A 23,982-nucleotide genomic window follows, 5' to 3' on the forward strand; every position below is an offset into this window, starting at 1 on the left:
GATTGGAAGAATCAATATTGTGAAAATGACTATACTACCCAAAGCAATCTACAGATTCAATGCAATCCCTATCAAATTACCAATGGCATTTTTTACAGAACTAGAACAAATCATCTTAAAATTTGTATAGAGACACAAAAGACCCCGAATAGCCAAAGCAGTCTTGAGGGGAAAAAACGGAGCTGGAGGAATCAGACTCCCTGACTTCAGACTATACTACAAAGCTACAGTAATCAAGACAATATGGTACTGGCACAAAAACGGAAACAGAGATCAGTGGATCAGGATAGAAAGCCCAGAGATAAACCCACGCACCTATGGTCAACTAATCTATGACAAAGGAGGCAAAGATATACAATGGATAAAAGACAGTCTCTTCAATAAGTGGTGCTGGGAAAACTGGACAGCTGCATGTAAAAGAATGAAATTAGAACACTCCCTAACACCATACACAAAAATAAACTCAAAATGGATTCGAGACCTAAATGTAAGACCGGACACTGTAAAACTCTTAGTGGAAAACATAGGAAGAACACTCTTTGACATCAATCACAGCAAGATCTTTTTTGATCCACCTCCTAGAGTAATGGAAATAAAAACAAAAATAAACAAATGGGACCTAATGAAACTTCAAAGCTTTTGCACAGCAGAGGAAACCATAAGCAAGATGAAAAGACATCCCTCAGAATGGGAGAAAATATTTACAAACGAATCAACGGACAAAAGATTAATCTCCAAAATATATAAACAGCTCATTCAGCTCAATATTAAAGAAACAAACAACCCAATCCAAAAATGGGCAGAAGACCTAAATAGACATTTCTCCAAAGAAAACATACAGGTGGCCAAGAAGCACATGAAAAGATGCTCAACATCACTAATTATTAGAGAAATGCAAATCAAAGCTACAATGAGGTATCATCTCACACCAGTTAGAATGGGCATCATCAGAAAATCTACAAACAACAAATGCTGGCGAGGGTGTGGAGAAAAGGGAACCCTCTTGCACTGTTGGTGGGAATGTAAATTGATACAGCCACTATGGAGAACAGTGTGGAGGTTCCTTAAAAAACTAAAAATAGATTTACCATATGATCCAGCAATCCCACTACTGGGCGTATACCCAGAGAAAACCATAATTCAAAAAGACACATGCACCCGAATGTTCATTGCAGCACTATTTACAATAGCCAGGTCATGGACGCAACCTAAATGCCCATCGACAGACGAATGGTTAAAGAAGATGTGGTACATATATACAATGGAATATTACTCAGCCATAAAAAGGAACGAAATTGAGTCATTTGCTGAGACGTGGATAGATCTAGAGACTGTCATACAGAGTGAAGTAAGTCAGAAAGAGAAAAATATCGTATATTAACGCATGTATGTGGAACCTAGAAAAATGGTACAGATGAGCTGGTTTGCAGGGCAGAAGTTGAGACACAGATGTAGAGAACAGACATATGGACACCAAGGGGGGAAAACTGCGGTGGAGTGGGGATGGTGGTGTGCTGATTTGGGCGATTGGGATTGACATGTATACACTGATGTGTATAAAATTGATGACTAACAAGAACCTGCAGTATAAAAACAAACAAACAAACAAAACAACTAATACTAAACTTTCATTGGGTTATTTGTATGGAAATATGTTAATATAAATGTTTCAGACATTACATGAAATTTCTAAAAATCTTATATGTTCTGGTATAATGTTATAAGTCATAATTCTAGTTATTACTTTAAAATGTATATCTCAGAAATAAAAAAAAAAAAGATTAACTATGAGTTGAACCTGGATGATGGGTACAGAAGAGTTCATTATACTGCTATTTTTGTTTATATTTTATTGTTTTTATTGTTTTCTATAATGTTTTTTAAAAAAAATAAAAATAAAAAAATAAAAAAAATAAAAACTATTGCATGATAATTATAATGGTTTATGATGATTAAAGAAATAAATGAGCGTTGCAAATTGATGTTTAGTAGGAGAATTGATATGCAGAAGAATCTATTATATTCCCATCAGTAAATATTTAAGGTTTAATGTATTATGTAGTTTTCCATTTTGAAAAATTCTCATAATGTTGCGATGGATGTGAAAGGACAGAAACATGTTTTCAAGACAATTTGCATGATTTTTAAATATTACATAAAAGGTTTTCTAAAAACAAAAAAATTTTAGTACACTGAATTTAAATATTGAATATTACTAGTACCTTAAAATTTGACGTCTAGATTAAGAATCTGGATGGCTTCACTTCCTCTGAAAGTGTGTGCTCCAGGCTTTTCTCTTATTTATATTTCCACCTTCAACCTAAACTGTCCCACACCTGTTTACATTGAAATCACTTCCATGAAAACACTTGCTGTTTACTAGATGTTTCATACCTTGCCACACTTGTGTGGATTAGAAAAAGGGTAAATATTTGGCACACTGTAGTAGGTAATACATAAAAGGTAGCAATGATTATTATCCAAGGACTTAGACTGTTGTCAGGAAAAGTAAATTTTTGCCCTCACCTTATGTTTTGTTACTCTTTTATAATCCCTTACAACCTGTACCAACATAAATGTATTTTTTTAACATCTTTATTGGAGTATAATTGCTTTACATTGTTGTGTTAGTTGCTGCTGTATAACAAAGTGAACCAGCTATACGTATACATATATCCCCATATCCCCTCCCTCTTGCATCTCCCTCCTACCCTCCCTATCCCACCCCTCTAGGTGGTCACAAAGCACTGAGCTGATCTCCCTGTGCTATGTGGCTGCTTCCCACCAGCTATCTATTTTACATTTGGTAGTGTATATATGTCCATGCCACTCTCTCACTTCGTCCCAGCTTACCCTTCCCCCTGCCCGTGTCCTCAAATCCATTCTCTACATCTGCATCTTTATTCCTGTCCTGCCCCTAGGTTCTTCAGAACCTTTTTTTTTTTAATTCTATATATATGTGTTAGCATACAGTATTTGTTTTTCTCTTTCTGACTTACTGCACTCTGAAAGACAGATTCTAGGTCCATCCGCCTTACTACAAATAACTCAATTTCGTTTCTTTTTGTGGCTGAGTAATATTCCATTATATATGTGCCACATCTTTATCCATTCATCTGTCAGTGGACACTTAGGTTGCTTCCATGTCCTGACTATTGTAAATAGTGCTGCAGTGAACATTGTGGTACATGACTCTTTGAGTTATGGTTTTCTCAGGGTATATGCCCAGTAGTTGGATTGCTTGGTCATATGGTAGTTCTATTTTTAGTTTTTTAAGGAACCGCCATACTGTTCTCCATAGTGGCTGTATCAATTTAGATTCCCACCAACAGTGTAGGAGGGTTCCCTTTTCACTGCACCCTCTGCAGCACTTATTGTAGATTTTTTGATGATGGCCATTCTGACTGGTGTGAGGTGATACCTCATTGTAGTTTTCATTTGCATTTCTCTAATGATTAGTTATGTTGAGCATCCTTTCATGTGTTTGTTGGCAATCTTTATATCTTCTTTGGAGAAAGGTCTAGGTCTTCTGCCCATTTTTGGATTGGGTGTTTGTTTTTTTGATATTGAGCTGCATGAGCTGCTTGTATATTTTGGAGATTAATCCTTTGTCCGTTGATTTGTTTGCAAATATTTTCTCCCATTCTAAGGGTTGTCTTTTCGTCTTGTTTATAGTTTCCTTTGCTGTGCAAAAGCTTTTAAGCTTCATTACATCCCATTTGTTTATTTTTGTCTTTATTTCCATTTCTGTAGGAGGTGGGTCAAAAAGGATTGTGCTGTGATTTATGCCATAGAGTGTTCTGCCTGTGTTTTCCTCTAAGAGTTTTATAGTGTCTCGCCTTACATTTAGGTCTTTAGTCCATTTTGAGTTTATTTTTGTGTATGGTGTTAGGAAGTGTTCTAATTTCATTCTTTTACATGTAGCTGTCCAGTTTTCCCAGCACCACTTATTGAAGAGGATGTCTCTTCTCCATTGTATATTCTTGCCTAATTTATCAAAGATAAGGTGACCATATGTGTGTGGGTTTATCTCTGGGCTTTCTGTCCTGTTCCACTGATCTATATTTCTGTTTTTGTGCATGTACTGTAGCTTTGTAGTATAGTCTGAAGTCAGGGAATCTGATTCCTCCAGCTCCGTTTTTCTTTCTCAAGATTGCTTTGGCTATTTGGGGTCTTTTGTCTTTCCATACAAATTGTGAAATTTTTTGTTCTAGTTCTGTGGAAAATGCCATTGGTAGTTTGATAGGGATTACATTGAATCCGTAGATTGCTTTGGATAGTATAGTCATTTCACAGTGTTGATTCTTCCAATGCAAGAACATGGTATATCTCTCCATCTGTTTGTATCGTCTTTAATTTCTTTCATCAGTGTCTTATAGTTTTCTGCATATAGGTCTTTTGTCTCCTTAGGTAGGTTTATTCCTAGGTATTTTATTCTTTTTCTTGCAATGGTAAGTGAGAGTGTTTTTTTAATTCCTCTTTCAGATTTTTCATCAGTAGTGTATAGAAATGCAAGAGATTTCTGTGCATTAATTTTGTATCCTGCTACTTTACCAGATTCATTGATTAGCTCTAGTAGTTTTCTGGTAGCATCTTTAGGATTCTCTGTGTATAGTATCATGTCATCTGCAAACAGTGACAGTTTTACTTCTTCTTTTCCGATTTGGGTTCCTTTTATTTCTTTTTCTTCTCTGATTGCTGTGACTAAAACTTCCAAAACTATGTTGAATAATAGTGGTGAGAGTGGACAACCTTGTCTTGTTCCTGATCTTAGTGGAAATGGTTTCAGTTTTTCACCATTGAGAACGATGCTGGCTGTAGGTTTGTCATATGTGGCCTTTATTATGTTGAGGTGAGTTCCCTCTATGCCTACTTTCTGGAGGGTTTTTATCATAAATGGGTGTTGAATTTTGTGGAAAGCTTTCTCTGCATCTATTGAGATGATCATATGGGTTTTATCCTTCAGTTTGTTAATATGGTGTATCACATTGATTGATTTTTGTTTATTGAAGAATCCTTGCATTCCTGGGATAAACCCCACTTGATCACGGTGTATGATCCCTTTAATGTGCTGTTGGATTCTGTTTGCTAGTATTTTGTTGAGGATTTTTGCATCTATGTTCATCAGTGATATTGGCCTGTAGTTTTCTTTTTTTGTGACATCTTTGTCTGGTTTTGGTATCAGAGTGATGGTGGCCTCATAGAATGAGTTTTGGAGTGTTCCTCCCTCTGCTATATTTTGGAAGAGTTTGAGAAGGATTGGTGTTAGCTCTTCTCTAAATGTTCAATAGAATTCGCCTGTGAAGCCATCTGGTCTTGAGCTTTTGTTTGTTGGAAGATTTTTAAGCACAGTTTCAATTCCAGTGCTTGTGATTGGTCTGTTAATATTTTCTATTTCTTCCTAGTTCAGTCTCGGAAGGTTGTGCTTTTCTAAGAATTTGTCCATTTCTTCCAGGTTGTCCATTTTATTGGCACAGAGTTGCTTGTAGTAATCTCTCATGATCCTTTGTATTTCTGCAGTGTCAGTTTTTACTTCTCCTTTTTCATTTCTAATTCTGTTGATTTGAGTCTTCTCCTTTTTTTTCTTGATGCGACTGGCTAATGGTTTATCAATTTTGTTTATCTTCTCAAAGAACCAGCTTTTAGTTTTATTGATCTTTACTATTGTTTCCTTCACTTTTTCATTTATGTCTGATTTGATCGTTATGATTTCTTTCCTTCTGCTAAATTTGGGGGGTTTTTTTCTTCTTCCTCTAATTGCTTTAGGTATAAGTTTAGCTTGTTTATTTGAGATGTTTCTTGTGTCTTGAGGTAGGATTGTATTGCTATAAACTTCCCTCTTAGAACTGCTTTTGCTGCATCCCATAGGTTTTGGGCCATCGTGTTTTGACTGTCATTTGTTTCTAGGTATTTTTTGATTTCTTCTTTGATTTCTTCAGTGACCTCTTGGTTATTTAGTAGTGTATTGTTTAACCTCCATGTGTTTGTATTTTTTACAGATTTTTTCCTGTAATGGATATCTAGTCTCATAGCGTAGTGGTCAGAAATGATACTTTATATGGTTTCAATTTTCTTAAATTTACCAGGGCTTGATTTGTGACCCAAGATATGATCCATCCTGGAGAATGTTCCATGAGCACTTGAGAAGAAAGTGTAATCTGTTGTTTTTGGATGGAATGTCCTATAAATATCAATTAAGTCCATCTTGTTTAATGTATCGTTTAAAGCTTCTGTTTCCTTATTTATTTTTATTTTGGATGATATGTCCTTTGGTGAAAGTGGGGTGTTAAACTCCCCTACTATGATTGTGTTACTGTCGATTTTCCCTTTTATGGCTGTTAGCATTTGCCTTATGTATTGAGGTGCTCCTATGTTGGGTGCATATATATTTACAATTGTTATGTCTTCTTCTTGGATTGATCCCTTGATCATTATGTAGTGTCACTCTTTGTCTCTTGTAATAGTCTTTATTTTAAAGCCCATTTTGTCTGATATGAGAATTGCTACACCAGCTTTCTTTTGATTTCCATTTGCATGAAATATCTTTTTCCATCCCCTCTCTTTCAGTCTGTATGTGTCCCTGGGTCTGACGTTGGTCTCTTGTAGGCAGCGTATATACAGGTCTTGTTTTTGTATCCATTCAGCCAGTCTCTGTCTTTTGGTTGGAGCATTTAATCCATTTACATTTAAGGTGGTTATTGATATGTATGTTACTGTTACCATTTTCTTAATTGTTTTGGGTTGGTTATTGTAGGTCTTTTCCTTCTCTTTTGTTTCCTGCCTAGAGAAGTTCCTTTAGCATTTGTTGTAAAGCTGGTTTGGTGGTGCTGAATTCTCTTAGCTTTTGCTTGTCTGTAAAGGTTTTAATTTCTCCATCAAATCTGAACGAGATCCTTGCTGGGTAGAGTAATCTTGGTTGTAGGTTTTTCCCTTTCATCACTTTAAATATGTCCTGCCACTCCCCTCTGGCTTGCAGAGTTTCTGCTGAAAGATCAGCTGTTAACCTTATGGGCATTCCCTTGTATGTTATTTGTTGCTTTTCCTTTGCTGCTCTTAATATTTTTCCTTTGTATTTAATTTTTGATAGTATGATTAATATGTGTCTTGGCGTGTTTATCCTTGGATTTGTCCTGTATGGGGCTCTCTGTGCTTCCTGGACTTGATTGACTATTTCCTTTCCCATATTAGGGAAGTTTAGAACTATAATCTCTTCAAATATTTTCTCAGTCCCTTTCTTTTTCTCTTCTTCTTTTGGGACCCCTAATTCAAATGTTGGTGCATTTAATGTTGTCCCAGAGGTCTCTGAGACTGTCCTCAATTCTTTTCATTCTTTTTTCTTTATTCTGCTCTGTGGTAGTTATTTCCACTATTTTATCTTCCAGGTCACTTATCTGTTCTTCTGCTTCAGTTATTCTGCTATTGATTCCTTCTAGAGAATTTTTTATTTCATTTATTGTGTTGTTCGTCATTGTTTGCTCTTTAGTTCTTTTAGGTCCTTGTTAAACGTTTCTTGTATTTTCTCCATTTTATTTCCAAGATTTTGGATCATCTTTACTATCATTACTCTGAATACTTTTTCAGGTAGCCTGCCTATTTCCTCTTCATTTGTTTGGTCTGGTGGGTTTTTACCTTGCTCCTTCATCTGCTGTGTATTTCTCTGTCTTCTCATTTTGCTTAACTTACTGTGTTTGGGATCTTCTTTTCGCAGTCTGCAGATTTGTAATTCCCGTTGTTTTTGGTGTCTCCCCCACTGGGTAAGGTTGGTTCAGTGGGTTATGTAGGCTTCCTGGTGGAGGGGACTGGTGCCTGTGTTCTGGTGGATGAGGCTGGATCTTGTCTTTCTGGTGGGCAGGACTGCGTCCAGTGGTGTGTTTTGGGGTGTCTGTGAACTTATTATGATTTTAGGCAGCCTTTCTGCTAATGGGTGGGGTTGTGTTCCTGTCTTGCTAGCTGTTTGGCATAGGGTGTCCAGCACTGTAGCTTGCTGGTCATTGAGTGGAGCTGGGTCTTAGCGTTGAGATGGAGATCTCTGGGAGAGCTTTTGCTGTTTGATATTATGTGGGGCCTGGAGGTCTCTGGTGGACCAGTGTCCTCAACTCGGCTCTCCCACCTCAGAGGCTCAGGCCTGACACCCTGCTGGAGCACCAAGACCCTGTCAGCCACTCGGCTCAGAAGAAAATGGAGAAAAAAAAAGAAAGAAAAAATGAAATAAGATAAAAAATAAAAAAAATTATTACAAATAAATTTTTTAAAAAGTAATAAAAAAAAAGAAAGAACAACCAAACCAAAAAACAAATCCACCAATGGTAACAAGTGCTAAAACGTATACAAAAAAAAAAAGGACAGACAGAACCCTAGGACAAATGGTAAAAGCAAAGCTATACAGACAAAATCACACAAAGAAGCATACACATACACATTCACAAAAAGAGAAAAAGTAAAATATATATATATTAAAAAAAAAAGGGAGAGAGCAATCAAATCAATAAACAAATCTATCAGTGATAATAAGCTCTAAATACTAAACTAAGATAAACATAAAACCAGAAACAAATTAGATGCAGAAAGCAAACCTCAAGTCTACAGTTGCTCCCAAAGTCCACCACCTCAATTTTGGGATGGTTTGTTGTCTATTCAGGTATTACACAGATTCAGGGTACATCAAGTTGATTGTGGAAATTTAATCCGCTGCTCCTGAGGCTGCGGGGAGAGATTTCCCTTTCTCTTCTTTGTTCGCACAGCTCCTAGGGTTCATCTTTGGATTTGGACCCGTCTCTGGGTGTAGGTCGCCTGAGGGTGTCTGTTTCCTGCCCAGACAGGACGGGGTTAAAGGAGCCGCTGATTCGGGGGCTCTGGCTCACTCAGGCTGGGCTGTGAGAGGGGTACGGAATGCTGGGTGAGCTGCAACAGCAGAGGCCAGAGTGACATTTCAACAACCTGAGGCATGCTGTGTGTTCTCCCAGGGAAGATGTCCCTGGATCACGGACCCTGGCAGTGGCAGGCTGCACAGGTTCCCGGGACGGGAAGTGTGGATAGTGACCTGTGCTTGCACGCAGGCTTCTTGGTGGCTGCAGCAGCAGCCTTAGCGTTTCATGCCCATCTCTGGTGTCTGCGCTGATAGCTGCGGCTCGTGCCCTTCTCTGGAGCTCACTTAGGCGGTGCTCTGAATTCCCTCTCCTTGCGCACCCGGAAACAATGGTCTCTTGCCTCTTAGGCAGTTCCAGACTTTTTCCTGGACTCCCTCCCGGCTAGCTGTGGCTCACTAGCCCCTTTCAGGCTGTGTTCACGCAGCCAACCCCAGTCCTCTCCCTGGGATCTGACCTCCGAAGCCCGAGCCTCAGCTCCCAGCCCCCGCCCGCCCCGGCGGGTGAGCAGACAAGCCTCTCGGGCTGGTGAGTGCTGGTCGGCACCGATCCTCCGTGCGGGAATCTCTCCGCTTTGCCCTCCGCACCCCTGTTGCTGTGCTCTCCTCCGTGGCTCCGAAGCTTCCCCCCTCTGCCACCCGCAGTCCCCGCCCACGAAGGGGCTTCCTAGTGTGTGGAAACCTTTCCTCCTTCACAGCTCCCTCCCAGAGGTGCAGGTCCCGTGCCTATTCTTTTGTCTCTGTTTTTCCTTTATTCTTTTGTCCTACCCAGGTACCTGGGGGAGTTTCTTGCCTTTGGGGAAGTCTGAGGTCTTCTGCCAGCATTCAGTAGGTGCTCTGTAGGAGTTGTTCCACATGTAGATGTACTTTTGATGTATTTGTGGGGAGGAAGGTGATTTCCACGTCTTACTCCTCCACCATCTTGAAGGTTCTGCCAACATAAATGTATTTTGAAAAATTTTTTTCACTTGTGGGAAATGAAGCTTTCTAAATCTGCTTTTGAAAACGAATCCCTGATATACATGCAGATGTATAATATATTTCTCATCATCTTTATTTGCTTTGTTTTTCCCAGGTGAGAGAAACCATGTTGTCCAGGTTTAAAATAGTTGCCGCTCCTTGTACTCTGGCATGTCGTCATTTGCACATAAAAGAGAAAGGCAAGCCACTTATGTTGAACCCAAGAACAAACAAGGTTAGTAACATTAATACGAACACACATTTTCTCTCTTCCTGGTAAAGGTTTGATATATTTTAGACTGATAAAGTATGAATTTTTTGTATTCTGTAGCTTTATACTAAAACTATTCAGAAGTGCTTGTTTTTTCTGCATGAACTTTCCTCTTTTTTCTGCATTGCAACAATTATGGCTGCTTTATACCTCCCAAATTTCACCCTCACAGTTTCTACCACCCAAAAAGGATTGAGTTTATTTCCTAGTTCTAGCTCAAAAGCAAAACAAAACAAAAACCCAAGAATAGCATATTGGCCAGAACTTTTGGCCAGATGCAGTGTATTTAGATTTATCCCATTTAGTCATATTGTCATTTTTATAAATAAGTGTTTGGTGATTTCCTAATCCCTGATGGATTATTCTAACTGCACTTGGAGGGAAAGAAATAGAAGGGGCCTTTTATTTCCCCCCCTAGTATGCTTACCTGCACACTGAAGAGTCTAGTTAAGGGATTTTTATCAATATTGACTTATGTGGAGAAGTGGCATGTGTCTAAAGGAATATAGCTCAAGATCAGCCGAAGTGTAACCGAAAGTAGGGTCCAGCTGCTCGTTGCTCAAAAGCCATTAAAGAGGCAAGATTGGTGGAAAGTTAAGTTTGCTTTATTTTGGATGCCAGCAACTGGGGGGAGGGCAGATGCCCGTCCAAAGGCATACACGCCCCCTGCAACCAGTGGCCAAGAGCTTTCATAGGTTGAGGGAGGGGCCTATGTGCAGAAGCAGCACAGTCAGCTCTGACAGTCATCTTGAAATTGGCCATTGGTGGTCCGACCAGTGTCACCTTGATTATTTTAGGTACAGTTAATCTTCAGTTCCAGGGTCGGTTTGTTTCCGTTTCTTTGAGGCCAGTTCTCGCAGTTGTGGCAGCTTATGTCGTGGCTACAGCCTGGTCATCACGTAGTTCACTTCTTCCACCTGGTGGGGGCTTCATTATCTATAAGACAGCTCCCAGGATATGGCACAGAATGTTATCTGTAGCCCTTAAGGAGGAACTAAAGGGCCTTGACTATGCTTAATGACTAAACTATGTTATTTGGTCTCCTTTGACTGTTTTCCTTTGTTTCTGCATTTTCTCACTTCTCCGATTAAACTTATTCTCTGGCTGGAGTCTTTCCACAGACAAAAGGTACGCTGAGGACATGGGGGTGGGCAAGGACCATAGGGTCCTGCTCTCTTTCAGAGGGAGGTACACTTCTATGTAAATTGGGAGGGCGTTGCGGTTGCGTAGATGAGCAAAAGAGTTTTGGTGGAACAAGTGGCGTTGGAAGACAGAAAAGAGTAGGAGAAGGGCAGGTGAGAGGAAGGTTGTTTCTGCTGACTGTTAAAGAGCTAATCAAGACATCTATTTTAAACTATGTTGTCTTCACTTACACCAGGCCAGCAAATTTAAGAATTTTATCAACTATTAACATAAATACTTAATACATAAAATTATTTCTATAATAATTTTAATTTCTACTGTACATTATAAATAAAACACTTTTGAGTGTCTCTTAAATCTAAATAGGAGATAGGCAGTGAAACCATGTGTAGCTACTCATTTATCTTTGGCAATAGGATAGGTAAAGCACTTTTAAATGAACTGCACAGTTCATTTAAAACTATATAAAAATACAGGGGTTTTAACCCCTTTATATTTTCCAGCCTTAGATAAAATCTTATAAGGAGCAACATGAGGCACAAAGGATTTAGTGATTTGAGTCTTCTCCCCCTTTTTTCATTGTAAAAGTTCATCAATTTTGTAGGTCTTTACAAAGAACCAACTTTCGGTTTAATCTTTTAATTTTTCCAATTGTTTTTTTCTATTTTATTTATTTATTTTCACTGTAATCTTTACTATTTCCTTCCTTCTTGCTTCAGCTTTAGTTTGTTCCTTTTTCCCCCTAGTTTCTTAAGATGGAAGGTTAGGCAATTGATTTGAGATCGTTCTGCTTTTTTAAGCTACATTTACAGCTACAAATTTCCCTTAACATTATTTTCACTGTATCCTATAAGTTTTGGTGTGTGTGTTTTAATTCATCTGGAAGTATCTTCTGATTTCCCTGTGCTTTCTTCTCCGACCAATTGGTTTTTAGGAGTGTGTTGTTTAAGATCAAAGTATTTGTGAATTCCCCAAATGTCCATTATTAATTTCTTTTATTTTTAATTTTTAAAAATTTAATTAATTTATTTATTTATTTATGGCTGCATTGGGTCTTCATTGCCATGCGCAGGCTTTCTCTAGTTGCGGCGAGTGGGGGCTACTCTTCGTTGTGGTGCACGGGCTTCTCATTGCGGTGGCTTCTCTTGTTGTGGAGCATGGGCTCCAGGTGAACGGGCTTCAGTAGTTGTGGCTCGCGGGCTCTAGAGCACAGGCTCAGTAGTTGTGGCGCACAGGCTTAGTTGCTCTGTGGTATGTGGGATCTTCCTGGACCAGGGCTCGAACCAGTGTCCCCTGTGTTGGCAGGCAGATTCTTAACCACTTTGCCACCAGGGAAGTCCCCCATTATTAGTTTGTAATCTCATTGCATTGTGGTTGAAGATCATACTTTGGGTGACTTAAATCCTTTTAAATTTATTGAGACTTGTTTTATGGCCTGATGAATGGTCTGTCCTGGGGAATATTCCTTGTGCACTTGAAAAGAATGTGTATCCTGCTTCTTTTGAGGGGAGTGTCTGCTAGGTCTAGTTGCTTTATGGTGTTGTTCAAGTCTTCTTTTTCCGTGTTGATTTTCTGTCTAGTTGCTTTCTCCATTATTGAAAATGAGATATTGAAATTTTCAGCTTGTTGAATTGTCTTACTCCCTAATTCTGTCAGTTTTTGCTTCATGTATTTTGTTATCCTCTTTTGTTATCTAACAAAATATGTTTATAATTGTTGTATCTTCTTAATGGATTGATGCTTTCAGCAAAATGCCCTCCTCTAGTAAGGATGTTTGTTTCAAAGTCTATTTTGTCTGTTACTAACATAGCTACTCCAGCTCTCTTTTGGTTACTATTGACATGGTGTGTCTTTTTCCATTCTTTTGCTTTCCACCTATTTGTATCTTTGAATCAAAGTGTGTCTGTTGTAGTCAGCATATGATTGGATCATGTTTTTTTATCCATTCTGCCAATCCTTTTAATTAGAGTTTATTCCATCTACATTAATGTAATAACTAATAAGGTATGATTTATGTCTGCTATTTTGCTATTTGTTTTAAATGTCTTATGTGCTTTTTGTTCCTCTTTCCTCCATTGTTCCCTTCATTTGTGTTAAATTTTCTACGATGCCATTTAAATTCCCTCGTCTTTTCTTTTCCTTCCTATTTCTGAGTTATTTTCTTAGTGGTTTGCCCTGGGGATTACACTTACCATCTTTAAAACAGTCTAGTTCAGTTTGATATCAATTTAATTTAAACAGTACACCAAAATTTTGCTGCTGTAGAGGTTCATCTCCTTCTTTTGTGCTGCTTCGTCATACAAATTACAAAGTACAAATTACATTTTATACTTTGTATGACCGTCAACACAGATTTATAATTACTGCTTTATGTAATTGTCTTTTAAATTGGGTAGGAGAAAAAAAGACCTACAAACAAAAAGTACATTTATACTGTCTTTTATATTATGTAGTCATTTTATCTGTGTTCTTTATTTCTTTGTATGGATTTGAATTATTGTCTAATGTCTTTCATTTAGACTTGAAGGACTCCCTTTAGTATTTCTTGTGAGACGGGTCTGTTAGCAATGAATTCTCTGTTTTTGCTTATCTGGGAATGTCTTAATTTCTCCATTTTTGAAGGATGGATTTGTAGGATTTAGAAATTCTTGGTTGACAGGTTATTTTTCTTTCAGCACTGTCTATGGCCTCCATGGTTTCTGATAAGAAATCAGCTGTTACTCTTTCTGAGGATCCCCTGCACGTGATGAGTCACTTCTCTTTGCTTTCAGATTTCTCCTGTCTTTGGCTTTTGACAGTTTGAATATGATGTGTCTAGGGGTAGAGTTCTTTGAGTTTTTCTTGATTGGAGCTATTGAGCTTCTTGGATGTGTGGATTAATGCTTCTCATCAAATTTGGGAGGTTTTTAGCCATTATTTTTTCAAATATTCTTTAGCCTTTTCTCTCCTCACCTCTGGGCCTCCTGTTATGTACATGTTGGTACTCTTGCTGGTCTCTCAGGTCTGTTCACATTTATTCCTTATTTTTCCTTTCTGTTTCTCAGACTGGATTATCTCAGTGACCCATCTTTAAATCTGATGGTTTTTTTCTTCCACTGCTCAAATCTGCTTGTTGAGCCCCTTTAGTGAATTTTTTATTTCAGTTGTAGTTTCAATTCCAGAATTTCTATTTAGTTCCTTTTTTAGCTTCTCTGTTTATCGATATTCTCTGTTTAGTAGGATGTCATTCTCATACTTCTCTTTTAGTTCATTAGACAATGGTGTTTTTTTAGTTTTTTTGATATATTTAGAATAACTAATTTTTTTCTTTTTTTAAATTGAAGTATAGTTGATTTACAGTGTTTCAGGTATACAGCAAAGTATATTCTTGTTCAGATTCTTTTCCATTATAGATTATTACAAGATATTGAATATAGTTCCCTGTGCTGTACAGTAGGTCCTTGTTGTTTATCTATTTTATATATAGTAGTGTGTTAATCCCAAATTCCCAATTCATCCCTCCCCTAGAATAACTAATTTAAAGTCTTTGTCTAGTAAGTGCAATGTTTGGGCTTCCCCAGGGGCAATTTCAATTAACTGCCCTTTTTTCCTGTATATGAGTCCGACTTTATGTGTTTTGTTGCTGTTGTTGTTTGTTTGTTTGTTTTTTGCTTGCCTTATGGTTTTTGGTTGAAAACTGGGCTTTTAAAATAATGTGGCTGCCCTGGAAACCAGATATTCATTCCTCCCAGTCGTTTCTGAACTAATTCTTTCTTCTTGTTATATATGCCTACTGAAGTCTCTGCTTTGTTAACTTAGTGATCAGCCAATGATTAAACAGAAACTTAAATACCTAGAACCATTAAGTCTCCCATTCTTTGCCAAGGGGCTTTGTGTACCTGCTGGGGTGTGCCTTCAGGACTCAGCTAGGCAGTTTACAGCTACGCATCAGCCTTCACTTCCTGCTTACACAGAGCCTCAAGGTTAGCCAGAGGTGGGAGCTTAGGGCTTTCTCAAGTCTTTCCTGGACATGCGTACAGCTGTGCATATGACCTTCTAGGTTCTCAGGAATATGTCTCAGCATTTCAGAGTTCCCCATGGACATCTCGTTTCTCAGCTTTTCCTTTTCAGCTTTTTGGTTAGCCTGTTGTTTGCCCCAGCTGTTATCTACTGCCTTGGGGAGCTGCTATGTTAAATAATTGCCTCTGATTGTTTTCAACAGACTCTTCTGGCGGGAAAGGCTGTTCACACTGCCTGAGCTCCAAGTCAGGTCAAATAAAGACAGCCTTGCAGATAGGGTTTTCCAGGTCAAATAATAACAGTTTCCTGGATATGGGGCTTTAGAAGAATCTCCAAACCCTCCTGCCTTCTCCAGTGACTGCCAGGCTCTGATTTTCAAAGTGATCGTTTCCCAGTGATTGCGTTTTCAAGGTTACTGTGGAGCTGGGGAGGGGAGAATAGGAACAAGGCAAGTTAAATGCCATGAAGCTTGCTGTTCTTACTGAAATTCAGCAGTTTTTCTTGAATAAATGCTCTCCAGTTGCTGAAAGCTTTGGTTAATTTCCAGAATTCTGATCATTTGGCCAGGGTTCTTGTTGCTTTTATGGAGGAAAAGATTTTTAGAAGTCCTTTCTCTGGCATTTTTACTGATATCACTTTGATAAAAAAAAAAATTTAACCCATAGCTGAATACCAGAAACTGAAAAAGAATTTATTACATAGGTTAATTTTTCTTAAGTATCATTCTTCCTTCCCCCTCCCTTTGTTCAGCCTCACTCCTTTCTAGTCACGGTAGCCTCTTAATTTGGTTTGTGTTCTTTCAAACTGTATTCTGTTGATTTCATTTTTAATGTATGCATACATCTGTATATAATATGTACTTTATGGGGGTTTTCTAAACATAATAATAAACAGTGAATTTGTTTTGATTTTCAACTTGACTTTTTTTCCTAACTGTGTATCTGGGAGATCTTTCTACTACACACTTACAGATACATGTTTAAGTGTTTGTATGGAAATACCGTAGGTTGCTAACTCTTCCATAATTGATGGACTTTTAGTTAGTTTGTAATAGGCAAGAGAACTGGAAACAAGGCTACAACTAATCTCTTCATATATGCGTCTTTATATATGAATATATCTCTAGGATAACTAACTAGAAGTAGAATTGCTTTATGTGCACTCAAGATATGGAAGCGACCTAAGTGTCCCTCAACAGATGAATGGATAAAGAAGATATATGTACACACAATGGAATATCATTCAGCCATAAAGAAGAATGAAATTCTGCCATTTGCAACAATATGGATGGACCTGGAGTATTATGCTTAGTGAAATAAGTCAGACAAAGACAAATACTGTGTGATGTCACTTATATGTGGAATCTGAAAAACAAAACAAGTGAATGGATATAACAAAACAGAAACAGACTCACAGATATAGAGAACAAACTAGTGGTTAGGAGGAGAGGAGAGGCAAGGGGAGAAGGGCAAGGTAGGGGTAGAGGATTAAGAGGTACAAACTACTTTGTATAAAATAAATAAGCTACAAGGATATATTGTATGGCACAGGGAAATATAGTCATTATTTTATAATAAGTTTAAATGGAGTTTAATCTATAAAAACATTGAATCACTATGTTGTACTCCTGAAACTAATATTGTAAGTCAACTATACTTCAGTTAAAAAAATAATAAAGTATGTGCATTTAAAAAAAAATCTAAGAGTACTTTGAAATTGGCTTTCAAAAAGCCTAAACCAGTTTATATTCCCAGCAATGGTATGTGAGAGTAATTCTTTTACTATACCCTCCCCAGTACTAGATATGATCAATCTTATAAATTTATGAAAGTCTGGGCAAAAATGATATCTTGTTGATCTTTTTAAGTTTATGTTTAAATTATGTTTGGTAGGATGCACCATTGCTACCCCTGTAAGTAATAACTTTTAATCCTTTTATTTTTTCCTTTTTAGGGGATGGCATTTACATTACAGGAACGACAAATGCTTGGTCTTCAAGGACTTCTACCTCCCAAAATAGAGACACAAGATATTCAAGCCTTACGATTCCACAGAAATGTGAAGAAGTTGAATGGCCCTTTGGAAAAGTAAGAGTTGATTAGATGTTTAGTTTTTTTATTGGTGTTCTGATCAGAAAAATTGGGAGTATTATGATTATTATGGCATGAGAAATATACAGTCTCATAATGAAACTTTTGTTTTAGTCAGTTGGTTTATAATGATTGTTTCCTTCACTTATTTTCACTATTGTAAAATTTAGCAAAAATCAGTTTTTTATGGTTAAAATCACAGAGCATTTCAGGTTTGAATGGAATGTTAGAAGCAGAGGCTATCACCTAATTTGCACCCATTCTATTCAGTAACTTTTACTGATCACCTACTTTGTGTGTGCCGTTGCTAGCCACTGAGGATATAAACTGGGTGATAGATAGGGCGGCCATGTAATATATCATCCAATCCCGGACACTTTGGGGAGTAAAAAAGAAGTAACTGAAACTGTCCCGGGCAAATTAGAATGTATGGCTACCGCAGTAACTCACAGCCTGCCTTCTAGGAGCTTATCAATAGATAGTTATACTATGACTGTCATTGTGTAGCACAGTGAGAAAAAGGGACCTGTAGAGTACATTCTGAAAACCTGAAGAGGAGTGCCGGCCAAGCCTGGGGAATCACTTCCTGGAGGAAGTGATGCCTGAGCTGAATTTGAAACAGTATGTTACAAGGAGCAGGCAAAATGAGAAGGAAGGGCAGGGTATTCTGGTAGAGGGACCAGTCTGACTGTAGAACTAAAAATATTTATTGGGTTTATAAAATATAGGGGATTATTAGATATTGGTGACTAGTGAGAGTGGTTTCTTTACATTATGGGGCATATATGTATACATGAAAATATCTATAGTCTCGAATTCATGTTACCATGGAGGGAAGACAAAGTTAAGAAGTGGCATGAGAGTTACAGAAGAGGGAGGAGAGTATTAACAGGACCTGAAGACAGGAAACTCTAAAGTGTATCTGTGTGTGGTGGGGGGCAGGGAATGACGGAAAAGGACCCCCGAGAGTGTGCCAACTGAGCTGCATTTGGAGAGCATGAGTAGAGGACTGTGCCTGGGCAGAGGGTGTTCCAGGCAAAGGGTGTGTCGTCCTATGCTGCAACTCCAATGTCAGAGTTGTGGTGCATTTGAGGAGGTGAAGTAATTCAGTATGAAGATGACGCAGGAAAGTAGTCATTGAGGTCTAGTTAACTATTTTAGGAGCTTAAGCCTATGAAACTGGCGTTTGGAAGCCATTCAGGGAGAATAGAAATGGTCAGAGGTATGTTATGTTTTTCAGAGAAGAATAGGATTGGAGCAGGGGAACAAAATTGTGAGAATAGAGACTACAACATTGTAAAACATCTATACTCCAATTAAAAAAAAACTAACTTTACTATCTTTACTTTTAATTTTCTTCAACAATACCTCTGTGCTCTTTTAATCTTTAGTTACTTGTTCTCTAGTTTTTAGCTTAATGGTTTGTTTACTAAACAAATAAACATAGAAGCTTTCATCCTAAAATAAAAAAATAAAATAAAATAAAGGCTGTTACTTTGATGCCTGTGGTGTTAATAAGGTTTGAAAAGAAAAGGTTCCTTTTTTTTTTTTTTAAACATCTTTATTGAAGTATAATTGCCTTACAATGGTGTGTTAGCTTCTGCTTTATAACAAAGTGAATCAGTTATACATATACAATATGTTCCCATTTCTCTTCCCTCTTGCATCTCCCTCCCTCCCACCCTCCCCATCCCACCCCTCTAGGTGGTCACAGAGCACCAAGCTGATCTCCCTGTGCTATGCAGCTGCTTCCCACTAGCTATCTATTTTACATTTGGTAGTGTATATATGTCCATGACACTCTCTCACCCTGTCACATCTCACCCCACCCCCTCCCCATATCCTCAAGTCCATTCTCTGGTAGGTCTGTGTCTTTATTCCCTTCTTGCCACTAGGTTCTTCATGGCCTTTTTTTTTTTTTTTTTTTCCTTAGATTCCGTATATATGTGTTAGCATACTGTATTTGTTTTTCTCTTTCTGACTTACTTCACTCTGTATGACAGACTCTAACTCCATCCACCTCATTACAAATACCTCCATTTCATTTCTTTTTATGGCTGAGTAATATTCCATTGTATATATGTGCCACATCTTCTTTATCCATTCATCTGTCGATGGACATTTAGGTTGCTTCCATGTCCTGGCTATTGTGAATAGAGCTGCAATGAACATTTTGGTACATGACTCTTTTTGACCTATGGTTTTCTCAGGGTATATGCCCAGTATTGGGATTGCTGGGTCGTATGGTAGTTCTATTTGTAGTTTTTTCAGGAACCTCCATACTGTTCTCCATAGTGGCTGTATCAATTTACATTCCCACCAACAGTGCAAGAGTGTTCCCTTTCCTCCACACCCTCTCCAGCATTTATTGTTTCTAGATTTTTTGATGATGGCCATTCTGACCGGTGTGAGATGATATCTCATTGTAGTTTTGATTTGCATTTCTCTAATGATTAATGATGTTGAGCATTCTTTCATGTGTCTGTAGGCCATCTGTATATCTTCTTTGGAGAAATGTCTATTTAGGTCTTCGGCCCATTTTTGGATTGGGTTGTTCGTTTTTTTGTTATTGAGCTGCATGAGCTGCTTGTAAATCTTGGAGATTAATCCTTTGTCAGTTGCTTCATTTGCAAATATTTTCTCCCATTCTGAGGGTTGTCTTTTCATCTTGTTTATGGTTTCCTTTGCTGTGCAAAAGCTTTTAAGTTTCATTAGGTCCCATTTGTTTATTTGTGTTCTTATTTCCATTTCTCTGGGAGCTGGGTCAAAAAGAATCTTGCTGTGATGTATGTCATAGTGTTCTGCCTATGTTTTCCTCTAAGAGTTTGATAGTGTCTGCCCTTACACTTAGGTCTTTAATCCATTTTGAGTTTATTTTTGTGCATGGTGTCAGGGAGTGTTCTTATTTCATACTTTTACATGTAGCTGTCCAATTTTCCCAGCACCACTTATTGAAGAGGCTGTCTTTTCTCCACTGTATATGCTTGCCTCCTTTATCAAAGATAAGGTGACCATATGTGTGTGGGTTTATCTCTGGGCTTTCTATCCTGTTCCATTGATCTATATTTCTGTTTTTGTGCCAGTACCAAACTGTCTTGATTACTGTAGCTTTGTAGTATAGTCTGAAGTCAGGGAATCTGATTCCTCCAGCTCCGTTTTTCTTTCTCAAGATTGCTTTGGCTATTCGGGGTCTTTTGCGTTTCCATACAAATTGTGAAATTTTTTGTTCTAGTTCTGTGAAAAATGCCGGTGGTAGTTTGATAGGGATTGCATTGAATCTGTAGATTGCTTTGGGTAGTAGAGTCATTTTCACAATGTTGATTCTTCCAATCCAGGAACATGGTATATCTCTCCATCTATTTGTATCATCTTTAATTTCTTTCATCAGTGTCTTATAATTTTCTGTATACAGGTCTTTTGTCTCCTTAGGTAGGTTTATTCCTAGATATTTTATTCTTTTTGTTGCAGTGGTAAACGGGAGTGTTTTCTTAATTTCACTTTCAGATTTTTCGTCATTAGTGTATAGAAATGCAAGAGATTTCTGTGCATTAATTTTGTATCCTGCTACTTTACCAAATTCATTGATTAGCTCTAGGAGTTTTCTGGTAGCACCTTTAGGATTCTCTATGTATAGTATCATGTCATCTGCAAATAGTGACAGCTTTACTTCTTCTTTTCCGATTTGGATTCCTTTTATTTCTTTGTCTTCTCTGATTGCTGTGGCTAACACTTCCAAAACTATGTTGAATAATAGTGGTGAGAGTGGGCAACCTTGTCTTGTTCCTGATCTTAGTGGAAATGGTTTCAGTTTTTCACCATTGAGGACAATGTTGGCTGTGGGTTTGTCATATATGGCCTTTATTATGTTGAGGAAAGTTCCCTCTATGCCTACTTTCTGCAGGGCTTTTATCATAAATGGGTGTTGAATTTTGTCGAAAGCTTTCTCTGCATCTATTGAGATGATCATATGGTTTTTCTCCTTCAATTTGTTAATATGGTGTATCACATTGATTGATTTGCGTATGTTGAAGAATCCTTGCATTCCTGGGATAAACCCCACTTGATCATGGTGTATGATCCTTTTAATGTGCTGTTGGATTCTGTTTGCTAGTATTTTGTTGAGGATTTTTGCATCTATGTTCATCAGTGATATTGGCCTGTAGTTTTCTTTCTTTGTGACATCTTTGTCTGGTTTTGGTATCAGGGTGATGGTGGCCTCGTAGAATGAGTTTGGTAGTGTTCCTCCCTCTGCAATATTTTGGAAGAGTTTGAGAAGGATAGGTGTTAGCTCTTCTCTAAATGTTTGATAGAATTCGCCTGTGAAGCCATCTGGTCCTGGGCTTTTGTTTGTTGGAAGGTTTTTAATCACAGTTTCAATTTCAGTGCTTGTGATTGGTCTGTTCATATTTTCTATTTCTTCCTGGTTCAGTCTCGGCAGTTTGTGCATTTCTAAGAATCTGTCCATTTCTTCCAGGTTGTCCATTTTATTGGCATAGAGTTGCTTGTAGTAATCTCTCATGATCGTTTGTATTTCTGCAGTGTCAGTGGTTACTTCTCCTTTTTCATTTCTAATTCTATTGATTTGAGTCTTCTCCCTTTTTCTCTTGATGAGTCTGGCTAATGGTTTATCAGTTTTGTTTATCTTCTCAAAGAACCAGCTTTTAGTTTCATTGATTTTTGCTATTGTTTCCTTCATTTCTTTTTCATTTATTTCTGACCTGATCTTTATGATTTCTTTCCTTCTGCTGGCTTTGGGGTTTTTTTGTTCTTCTTTCTCTAATTGCTTTAGGTGCAAGGTTAGGTTGTTTATTCGAGATGTTTCCTGTTTCTTGAGGTAGGCTTGTATTGCTATAAATTTCCCTCTTAGCACTGCTTTTGCTGCGTCCCATAGGTTTTGGGTCGTCGTATCTCCATTGTCATTTGTTTCTAGGTATTTTTTGATTTCCCCTTTGATTTCTTCAGTGATCACTTCGTTATTAAGTAGTGTATTGTGTAGCCTCCATGTGTTTGTATTTTTTACAGATCTTTTCCTGTAATTGATATCTAGTCTCATAGCGTTGTGGTCGGAAAAAGATACTTGATACGATTTCAATTTTCTTAAACTTACCAAGGCTTGATTTGTGACCCAAGATATGATCTATCCTGGAGAATGTTCCATGAGCACTTGAGAAAAATGTGTATTCTGTTGTTTTTGGGTGGAATGTCCTATAAATATCAATTAAGTCCATCTTGTTTAATGTATCATTTAAAGCTTGTGTTTCCTTATTTATTTTCATTTTGGATGATCTGTCCATTGGTGAAAGTGGGGTGTTAAAGTCCCCTACTATGATTGTGTTGCTGTCGATTTCCCCTTTTATGGCTGTTAGTATTTGCCTTATGTATTGAGGTGCTCCTATGTTGGGTGCATAAATATTTACAATTGTAATACCCTCCTCTTGGATCGATCCCTTGATCATTATGTAGTGTCCTTCTTTGTCTCTTGTAATAGTCTTTATTTTAAAGTCTATTTTGTCTGATATGAGAATTGCTACTCCAGCTTTCTTTTGATTTCCATTTGCATGGAATATCTTTTCCATCCCCTCACTTTCAGTCTGTATGTGTCTCTAGGTCTGAAGTGGGTCTCTTGTAGACAGCATATCTATGGGTCTTGTTTTTGTATCCATTCAGCCAGCCTGTGTCTTTTGGTGGGAGCATTTAATCCATTTACATTCAAGGTAATTATCGATACGTATGTTCCTATTCCCATTTTCTTAAATGTTTTGGGTTTGTTATTGTAGGTGTTTTCCTTCTCTTGTGTTTCTTGCCTAGAGAAGTTCCTTTAGCATTTGTTGTAAAGCTGGTTTGGTGGTGCTGAACTCTCTCAGCTTTTGCTTGTCTGTAAAGGTTTTAATTTCTCCATCAAATCTGAATGAGATCCTTGCTGGGTAGAGTAATCTTGGTTGTAGGTTTTTCTCCTTCATCACTTTAAGTATATCCTGCCACTCCCTTCTGGCTTGCAGAGTTTCTGCTGAAAGATCAGATGTTAACCTAATGGGGATTCCCTTGTGTGTTATTTGCTGTTTTTCCCTTGCTGCTTTTAATATGTTTTCCTTATATTTAATTTTTGACAGTTTGATTAATATGTGTCTTGGCGTGTTTCTCCTTGGGTTTATCCTGTATGGGACTCTCTGTGCTTCCAGGACTTGGTTAACTATTTCCTTTCCCATATTAGGGAAGTTTTCAACTATAATCTCTTCAAATATTTTCTCAGTCCCTTTCTTTTTCTCTTCTTCTTCTGGGACCCCTATAATTCGAATGTTGGTGCGTTTAATGTTGTCCCAGAGGTCTCTGAGACTGTCCTCAGTTCTTTTCATTCTTTTTTCTTTATCCTGCTCTGCAGTAGTTATTTCCACCATTTTATCTTCCAGGTCACTTATCCTTTCTTCTGCCTCAGTTATTCTGCTATTGATCCCATCTAGAGTATTTTTAATTTCATTTATTGTGTTTTTCATCGTTGCTTGGTTCCTCTTTAGTTCTTCTACGTCCTTGTTAAATGCTTCTTGCATTTTGTCTATTCTATTTCCCAGATTTTGGATCATCCTTACTATCATTATTCTGAATTCTTTTTCAGGTAGACTACCTATTTCCTCTTCATTTGTTAAGTCTAGTGTGTTTTG

General features: G+C 37.8%; 1 protein-coding gene across 1 annotated transcript in view; it reads left to right on the forward strand.

Moving 5' to 3' along the window:
• ME2 (malic enzyme 2) overlaps positions 1–23,982 on the forward strand; it is a 70,097-nt gene that overhangs the window by 10,979 nt on the left and 35,136 nt on the right. The window contains exons 2-3 of the mRNA XM_068563397.1: positions 9,939–10,058; positions 17,190–17,323. Coding sequence (XP_068419498.1) covers positions 9,951–10,058; positions 17,190–17,323 — 242 coding nt within the window. The 5' untranslated portion in view covers positions 9,939–9,950. The remainder of the gene's footprint in view (positions 1–9,938; positions 10,059–17,189; positions 17,324–23,982) is intronic.

Source organism: Eschrichtius robustus, chromosome 14 (assembly GCF_028021215.1).
Source record: "Eschrichtius robustus isolate mEscRob2 chromosome 14, mEscRob2.pri, whole genome shotgun sequence".
In the NCBI taxonomy this organism is placed as follows: Eukaryota; Metazoa; Chordata; class Mammalia; order Artiodactyla; family Eschrichtiidae; genus Eschrichtius; species Eschrichtius robustus.